The 10,045-nt window shown below is 38.3% G+C and overlaps 1 protein-coding gene across 3 annotated transcripts in view; it reads right to left on the bottom strand.

The window, feature by feature from the left end:
* Positions 1-615: 615 nt before the first annotated feature.
* SLC36A4 (solute carrier family 36 member 4) overlaps positions 616-10,045 on the bottom strand; it is an 85,078-nt gene continuing 75,648 nt past the window's right edge. For all 3 annotated transcript variants that reach the window (XM_035542643.2, XM_035542645.2, XM_035542644.2), the window contains one exon: positions 616-4,767. In XM_035542643.2, the coding sequence (XP_035398536.1) occupies positions 4,466-4,767 (302 nt within the window). In that variant the 3' untranslated portion in view covers positions 616-4,465. The remainder of the gene's footprint in view (positions 4,768-10,045) is intronic.

Raw genomic sequence — 10,045 nt, 5'->3', positions numbered from 1 at the left:
TTGTGACTGACAATTGGAGAGCACATGAAAGCTTATACTTCTGATTTTGTTTCCAACCAGTAATTTCAATTTTAGTTAGAAAGTTCAGAACTTTCACATTGATTTCTTCCATACCTAATTATCCAAAACTCAATACTTAAGCAAGGTTAATACTTCAGTGAAGGCCAAGTACGTACCCAACTATGATAAGGGTTTGTCCTTTTTTTTTTTTTTTATTTAAAAAAAAAAGGCTTTTTCTTTGCAGTTTTCAGAAGTGAACTAGAATTTCAGTGGAAACTCCTGGCTGCCTTTCTCCAGTTAGGAATTATCTCATTTACTAAAGCACTTCTGAAAAGATGCAGAAATGTGCATGAAGATGCTAAGTGTGCTTTCATGAACAACCTTGGAGTGGAAGTGGGATTATTAAGGAGTGCCCCTATGACTTTGAAGTGAGATTTATTATCGATGAACCTTCACCTCTTGAGCATGTCTGATAGTCCCCTGTCAATTGCTTGCCTTTCCTCAGATAACTTAAAAATAAAAACAAAGGTAAATTCTGCATTAAAGCAGCTATTTCTTCTAGTGATGTAATGTGGTGATATCCAGGAAAAGAGTAAGTTACCAGAGGATTATTATTGTTGTCTTTATTGATACAGAAGATTTAATTTACAGAACATTAGGTGAACCCACCCTCTTCTTTGCCCGATATTTGAAGATGAACAGTTACAGACAAGAAAATGATCCAGTTACTTATAGTGCAGCTAATGATTACATTAAAATGGTTAACAATATCATGCTGTAAAATATAAGTGCATGTTCAGTATATAAATACAATAGCTTTCTGTTCCTTGTCAAGAACATAAGCCAATCACATTCTTCAGTTTAATTTACCTTGTGCTAAAGTACATTTCCTTCTTAAATATATATTAATGTAAACCATACCCATTAAATCTGGAGTTTCACTCCTTGCATCTTAACTTGAACTTTATATTACAGTACTTTAAAAGCTGAATGAACACTCTTATTATTCAGAAGAGGTTTCTGTCAGATTTCCCATCTTTTAAATCTTTGGCAATGTTTCACAGGAACACTCTTATTATTCAGACGTAGTAGTTCTTCTCTAGTTCTATTAGTGACATTTTAGTTGCATCCAGAGCAAGATATTCTGATACCTCACTCTTTCTATTTGAAAGAGCAGGCCACACAAAGCCCTGCATGAGTGTTAAAGTAATGAAAATCCTACACTGTAGGAGAAAATCAACATTGTATAAAATATATTAATAAACATTTTAAAGATGCAAAAGATACACCATTAGATATGGCAACAATGACCCACTGCATAAAAACACTGCTTCATACCTGGTCAATCAATGGCAATACATCTGTCTGAAAATCTGCTCCTTGACAGGCTGCTCCCCAGTCAGACACGGTAGTAAGATCTGTAAGGCTTCGTATTCGGGCCAGCTTATCCAAAGTTTGATGGCTCACATTAGATTCCTCAAACCTATCAAGCTTCTAAACAGGTGGCCTGAATTTCAAAAAAACTGCTGCATTCACCTATGCTATAGGGACCCATCTCAGCAAATCTTCACGTCATTATTCCCTTGCACCTGTCAAAAATTACCACCAAACTCTGAGCTGGTCAACTTCTGCACCCAGGCAGAAGGACTTTCTCAGAGGTGTTCACTAGGACACAATCACTGAAGAACAGATGATATGAATGGACTTGACAATCCGTTATTTTCCAAACACACATGGGTAGACAGATGCAAATCGGGAAAAATAGCTTTAATTTAAATCCTATTGGTCCCATTAAAAATGTTACATGTAGAAATATTTAGTATCAAGTGAAATACGTTGCACAGAAACACAGCCTATCAGTGTGTAGTGTATGGTTTAGGAACACAGCAGGTTTATTACCAAGCAGACTGAAACATTTATCTTCAATGTGTTTCAAAACAGCTTAAAGACTAAAAAGCCTTGAAGACAAAAAGCTGAAGTTACCTTTTGCCTCTCTGATAATTACCTGTGTTTGCTCCTCAGTGACACTTTCATACAACAGGTTAATACCATAGCATTAAACCAGCTGAGACTCAGCCCTTCAAAGTGCCTGTGAAGTATTTAACTTCGTCCACGCTAAAATAAAAATAAGAACATTGCTCAGAACTATTGCTTGAACAAGGACACACAGTTCAAACTACACGCTGTAACAAATCCCTATCAGAAATGCCTTCAGTGGAGATGAAAGTGCTCATATACAGTCACCACATGGTAGATGACTGGAGAAATACTCTGAAGAGAAAAAATAAGTATAGATATATCTAGCTCTATATTATTTTAGCACTGTAATGAAAAATGGTAGATTACCAAAGGGTAAATTTCTGAGGAATATACAGAAAGCAACCAAAATATTATATATATTCTTATCTTCATTTGTATGAATATAATAAAGAGGTTTTGGCATACCATATGTCTTGGAGGAACATTATAATTAATATATTCCTTAGAAAAAGGAATTTCTTCATAACAGAAAGGACTATGATAAATACAGTTCTATTATTTTACAAAATATAGAGTGTTTTTAGGAAACAAGACCAAAAATATAGCTTTGGCATTTGGAGTGAAAATCATCTTTGATTGTGTGAGCCAAAAAGTCAAATATGAGCCCTGAAAATCAGGATTCTGTCTGGGGACTCAGCACGCAGGCTTGCTGAACAGACCTCGTTTCTACCCAATTACCAACTTATCAACATGTTCTTTTTTCCTTCCAAAATGGACAAAAGAAGCAAAAATTAGCAAAGGGCATGTTAGATCCCATTTAAGGCAGAACATAAGCATGCAGAAATAATTGTTATACGCTCCAGTAGAAATATAGTTAGTCTACAGACTTAGCAATATGTACATAGCAATATGTAAAGGAAAAAATACCATTTTATACATTTGTACAGTTGAAATTAAGGATAAAGTAATAGTGTAAAAAATGGGTTAGGGCAGCAGTTACCAAAATGTACAAAAATAAACTACTCATATTATCTTTTGTGGTGTTGAATGTTTTTTGCTTCATTAAAGAAAGTAATATTGCTCTAATAAACAACATTTTGTAACATTTCCTTCAAAATCCAAAGGAGATAAATACTTACTTGCTAAAAAAATATCATTTTCACATGTATGCCCTATATCTCATATAAGCTGTACCTCTCTACACAGTACCAGTAATCGAAAGCAAGTCCTGAGACAGCCCACACCTTCAGACAGCCTGCAGGCAGGTGGGGCACTCTAGGGAAAATAGGCTTCAAAGCAGACACCCTCTGTGTGTGAATTATAAGTTTCTTCACAGATAACCCACAGCTTATATGTGTGAAAGTATGGCGTAAGCTCCATTCTAGAAAGTAGTGTTTCATCCTTTTCTTTCTCAAGCAGAAGTTACCATCATGAACCCTGAAGCTGCTCGGGACAGCCCTACCCCCATGGCTCTGCAGAGCTCCATGGATGCCATTTCCCTGGAGCAAGGGTCTGGCCATGCTGAGCAGCTCATGGTACAGAAACAGATAGTAACAGATCAAGCAAGATGGCAAAACCACTCCTACCTGGCTCTCTTTTGCTCTAATAAAGGATCCAGTCTTTACCTCTGAGCCTTGCCCCTCTGTCAGTCTTGTACATTTTTCAGCTTAAATGTTCAGACTGTCAGCATGAAAAAGTGCCTTTATGCTTACTGTCATGTAACCCACCAACTAAAGTGGTCTGTTACGCTAGCCTGTACTAGAAGGGTTTGGTGCTTCCAGTTGCTTGAAGAGCTCCCCTTGGAGCCAACGTGAAAAGACTGAGCAAGAGTGACTGTCATTCTGCACAATGCACCGTGATTCCAGACAAACCAGCTTCCAGGGACCAGAGCTACACAACTGCAACCACCCGGAGGTTTTTCCAAGGCAAACATCAAAGTCCCCAGAATGGAAATAAAAAACACAGGTTTTCATTTCTAAAACCAGTGTCTCTGGTTCACCGGGGTGCATCCCACTAGAGACAGCCAAGAGAAGGTCTGTGCATCACTGAACTCCCACAGGAGCCCTTAAAACAGAGCTAGAGGGAAAACAGTAGTGCCTAGACTTTGTGTAGAGATATGATGGATGGACTGGCTTCCACCTTTTCTGAGGAGGAAAGCATCTTGACTTCCTTAGGAAAATCCTTCCTCTGTTTTGCAAATAATCTAAGATCATATTACCTTCCTGTATCACTGTATATATTTTAAATCCTGACACCAATCCAGTTTTTCACTAGATGAGCACAGAAGATTGAGAGCAAAGGGGTTATTCAGATAGCAGATCTGAAGTAATGAGAGAAAGAACAAACAACAGAGTGAGAAAGGGCTGCATGCAATTTTTCAAGAATTCACTTAAAATCCACTGTAATTTGTCCCACGTGCAGGTCTGCCATCCATCTTCGATTCTCGGTAAGGAACAAAATAGTTCATGGCATCTGGTTGTTACTTTTAGCCAACCACCAAGTTTGTAGCATTTAAATCAGCAGAGATGCTCTCAGTTGTGTTAGTTAAAACCATGGATGCAGGGTAAATGATTTCTTCAACCGTCACATACGTCCCTGTTAAAAAGCCAACGACTCCAATGACAACTATGAAAAGGTCTTTGAATATCGTCCACAAACTTAAGTTTTCCTTGTAGAAAGTGAGGATTTCAACCAGAGGTGGCAGAATCAGTGCCAGAGTGCTGCTGCTGACAGCTCCAACGAAAGAAATCACCAGGTCCAGGCGAGGGATCAGAACTGCTACAGCACCTAAAACACAAGAAGAGCAATATTGGCTGCACATTCAACATCCTCATGAAAAACAAAACTGTGACAAATACATAACTTATCATTCACTATTTATCCAGATACAAGTGGTATAGATTATACACACTGCATAGAGGTATGTATTTATTTGTGAGTGAGGTACATTTTCATGCTCATGTGAGATACCCAGTTTTAATTTTTAATTTCTGTATTAGCTGACATAGCTCTAAGTTAAAGTTTTCTAGTACTTACATGGTAAATAAACTTGGCCCGCAAATTACAGAGAAATATTAAATTGTACAGAGAGATTTTTTACTTTTGTATGTTTTTTTTAAGCCAAAAGAATAAAGTTCAGGCAGAACAGTGGAAGGAGATGGTGAATGCTGCTCAGGAGATACTGATAAAAAATACATCACTATTAATAACATGAAATGACATACAGGTCTTCAAAATGGACACAAAACCTACTGGCAACTCGGCAGCCTCAAACATTTCCATCACTTATCTACAGACTTGTCTCTGGAAAACTCTTGGTCTATACAATTGCATTCAATGTAAGAAATGTCACTGTACTAGTTGCCTGGTTAGCTGAATGAGAACTTAGTTCTGCCAAGACGCAAGTCTGAAACCAAGGCCCACTAAGCCTGGTGGCACGGCATGGCCAGCCTCACCTCCTGAAGCCAGACCCTTCTTGGAAACAGCCCATCCTTACAGGAGGAGCAGAACCACTTCTGGTTTTAACCCCTTTGGCTTGCAACCCTGGGCAAGACACCCTAGTATTAACTTAGATATGCCAGTGAGTCATGTAACGTTTTCATTTCTCTGTTAGAAAATAGATTTCAAAGGCCAGCTGAGCACAGACCCCAGTATGATCGAGAGAAGGAAGCAATGGGAAAGAAAGGGAATGGGGAAAACTGCTGTAAACACCAGAATACCAAAATTAGCATATAATATGTTTTGGTTCTTCCGTACCTCCCTTCTTAACTCTTAAGCCATACCAAAAACGTTTGGCTTTAGAGCAACTCCTCCACTAACAAAATATTTTGGCAATAACATTTATGGTGATAAAGAAACGGCCCAAGCAGGACGGAAATCCTCACATAACACGCAAGGATGAAAACTAGAAAGTGTGTATTGACTTCATAATTTCTCAGGCAGAATTTTCCATTTGCAGAGCATCTTTGCTGGGGGCTGATTGCCACTGACTGCCTCAAATTCTGACAAATCTGATTATGAAAGGCAACATAGCCAAATTATGTTATTGCTAATGTTCTCCATTGAGAATATCCAACTTGAGGAAATCTGCACAGGCAAATATGCTCGTGAAAACAGAGACATGGTTTAGTAAATGCTCATACCGCTGTGCAGTAGCAAATATTTTGGCTCCCGATGTGGTACAACACATCATCCCACCTATTTTGCTAAGAGCTCTTCCTTTGCTATACCAAACTTCTCTACACTTCCAATTTTGAAATGATCATGAGCCGAAGGAGTTCAGTCCTGTCTGGTGAAGATAATCAAATTCACTTGCACAGCACAACAGTTACGTGCTGCTACCAGGTAGCTGCCACAAGGCACCATTTGCTACACATTTTAATAAAAACCCTTGCTACAGAGATACCACATAAAAAAGAGGTATGGCTGAAGGTACAAGACCACAGAAGGATAAAGGATTCTCCAACCCATCTTATTTGAAAGAACTATGTAATGCACAGATCTGGCAAGAAAACTCCGTTAACTTGTTCTTGGTTGCCATGACTGTAGTTCATGAACTCTTTGTGATTCCACAGAGATATGAGAGACACAATGAGGCCAGAGGAAGCTTGGGTAAAGATGAAGGTATCCTTTGGGAACCCTTAAGAACACCATGACACTCAAAAATTGATGAGCCTAAATTTTTATCCCACTGTTATGATAGACCTACTCAATGACAGTTTCTTCCACTGCATGAGTATGACAATAACAGACTGGAAACATCAAATGTTTACACACTATCTAGGACAAAGCTGAATAGAATGGCAAAGGAATTACATCAAAGTTAACACAGTACCCACCTCTATAACTTTTGTGGCCATAATTCTGCTCAGGCCATCACTCTGCTGCACCGATACTTGCACAGCAATGCACAACAGGTAAGTAACTGAAAACTGCAGTTGAAGTACATTTGCAATGACTCTCAGCTAATGAATATGCTTAATGTGATCTTCTGAGGCATAGGGGAGGGCTACACATTTATTATCTTGCAAATTTGAGTTGCTGGTGTATTCATCAAGCATAGATTTTCAATTTTTGTAATAGACCTCTTTGACGTCTACATGTGTCCAGAATTTAGAAGGTACTGATTAATTTATAGTTGTTTGCTTTGAAACATTCTGCTTTATTACAAATAATGAGAATATTTTTCATACTTTTTAACTGGAAAAAAAGAAAAACTACAGTTTATAATTGCTTCAGATTATGGAAAGCAAAATGTTGTGTGTTGGTTTGGATCTTGTCAAATGTTTGACTTATATGTATTTGTATGAATCTGGGTATTGCTGTGGGAGGAAGTTTGGAAACATGTTTCAAGGTCTTATGTATTCTCTAACAATCCAAGGGAAATGCAAGTCCTATTTATTATCTACCAAAGAATGTCCTCAACAGGTAAGAATGGGGCCAGTTTCTTCTCCCAGTTTCCAAGAGAAGTATACAAGGGGCATTTCGACAGTCACAGAGCCTGATTTTCCCAGCCATACATAGGTTTCAAAATACCAAGTCAAGAAGAAATTCTGAACATTTATCAACAGTCATGAAACTTTATGGTTTGGAAGCTCTGGGAATCCCAACTGAAAACAGAAGCCCTACAATATTAATGTCAGACTTCGGTTTTGGCCAACAGTTAAAATGTTGAATGAAAGAAAGCTCTAATGAAAGAGCAAGAGCCATACGAACACAGCATCTCACAAAGATATAAAGGATTTCAACACATTACTTCTACTTTAAACTCTGCTGTCTAATCTCAAAAACTAGTATTAATAAATTCTCTAGCATGTCTCAATAATGTAGTAACACTTTTGTGTCAGCTGGGGCTTTGGGGGACCCAGGGGAAATATAGCAGAATGTTTCTATTTTCTTAAGGGACATATCAAGCCGATGGAGAGAGAGCATTAATTTTATTCTGTTCATTTTAAAGCACTTCTTCTTTTACTAATTTCTCTCCCTATTACAAAATCAGTATACTACTAGCCAGACTTGCATGCTGAACTAATTTCAGTGAGATCTCTGTGGGGAATAAAAAGTTTCACCACCTCTTTACTACCGCTTTTCCAAGAGCATTGATATATTAGAAATGGGTGCTTGACATACATTTTCAGGACAATTGTCCAAAAATAAATTGTCTTAAAAGTATAAAACAAAACTGTTTTTTAACAAGACAGCTGCCTATGATATGGCAAGGAATGAGTCCCTTTCAGGAGGAAAAAAAAATGCCTACAATTAAATGTCTGCCAAAGAATTCTGTCTGCAGGCAAAATGGGACTTTAAAATACCAGCCTGAATCCTCCTTATTATTTTAATATCCCAGCCTGTGCTCCCCCCTCATATAAAAAATGCCTTCCTTGAGAGCTCCACAACGGAAATGAAACTGTTTTGATACGTATATACAAAGGAACACAAAACCAAGTAGAAACCTGTTATTAATCTGAAGAGAAACTGTCTAATGCAAATAATTAAAGCTTTTGTGAATAATTTTCAGAGCTTTGCACACACTTAGCAAAAATGTACACATTGGTGAGTGAAGTTTAAGAAAAAAAGGATTTAGATAAAGATCCTGGTATTACATAATTGTGAATTAGAAAATTATTTTTTTCTGGCTAAAAAAGCTAATTAACATAGAGTTTGAGGTGCTCTTTGTTTTAGCTGTTCTTTGAGACATCAAAAGACTATGAGACATAGAGAAAATATTTTTTTTTAAAACGTGATTGCATTTTCACCAAAAAAAAAGTCATTTTCTTAACACGAGTTCTTTAAATGTATGCTTCTAAACAGCAGTTCAATCTCAAAACCAAAATCAAACAAAACAAAGGAGAAAACAAATTGCAGTTGTACTACAAAGTGTCAAATTCTATTTTCACACTGGAGAGAAAAAAGGAGGCAGCTCACATGCAGGAGAACCACATACATCGTGTGGTTGGGCTTTGGTCCCCGTAGAGTGAAAAACACGATCATTATCACTAATGAGAAGGTCCTTCTCATCTAACCTTCCATTTGCCCTCTCACTACAATTCCCTGTTTATGATTGCTTTACTCATGCTACTTGGAAGGCCTAGAGTCATTCAACAGAGGATGGGTTGAATAACCGTGCCCTTCACAACGAGAGGTAATAAAGGACACTGTCTTGGCAAAGAGCAGAGCCCTAACAACCTGCTCCATTCCAGGGGCTCTATTCCTTCCCCCAGCCCTCCACATTCATATCTCAAAGGTGTGGAATTCATCTTTTAGAGCACTTTGCAGCACAGGCTTCAAAGCTGTTTACAAGAGCTTAGTAACTTATATTCTCTTTATTCCTTATGCAGAAAGAAGCTTAAAGAATGATATCGGAGATAACTGCAGTTTCCAGGACCTGCAACCAATTTTAAACAAAATTCAGTGTCACAACAAGCACATGCAGGAGGAGGCATAGATTTACAGGGGCAGGGGAGGAGTGGCAGCGATGTGCCTATAAGGCAATTCTTCCCCTGACTCACTTCCTTAGGACCACTTAGAGCAACTTGCTTACACCTAGTAAAATGCCAAAGTAGTAGTAAATACATTTGTCAGCCTCTTCACCCCGTTCACACAGGGGTAATGTCTGCCCTTCATCAGATCTTCAAAGTTTATGTTTTCACTAAGCACCCCTTTTGGATGCCAGCATGGAAGGCAAACCAGGCCGTAAGGCCCTACGAAATCCCTCGTGCTGCAGTTCACATGGAACTGCAACACCAAGCGGCCTTCCTGCTAACGTGCAGAGGTGCTTGGCACAGCACACTGAATTATCTGCAAAGGTGTTTCAATGTTCAGTGAAGAATAACCCGTGGGCTCACAAACGACACCTGGCTAGACTGTTAGGTCTGAGATGTTGCATTTATTCATTGGTCTCTGCAGTAAATTTAGTTCAGCTTTGCTACTGATACTTACAAATCACTTCAGATGTACTTTAGCACAACAATTTAAGCAAGTATAATGTGCAGCTAGATTCAACAAATGAGTGTAAAGTATGCAGCAGAATACCAATATTGAGCTCCAAATGGATGATCTAATACAA

This window comes from Cygnus atratus, chromosome 1 (genome assembly GCF_013377495.2).
Source record: "Cygnus atratus isolate AKBS03 ecotype Queensland, Australia chromosome 1, CAtr_DNAZoo_HiC_assembly, whole genome shotgun sequence".
In the NCBI taxonomy this organism is placed as follows: domain Eukaryota; kingdom Metazoa; phylum Chordata; class Aves; order Anseriformes; family Anatidae; genus Cygnus; species Cygnus atratus.
Note: the sequence above shows the minus strand (reverse complement) of the source record. Positions and strands in the feature narration are given on the sequence as shown.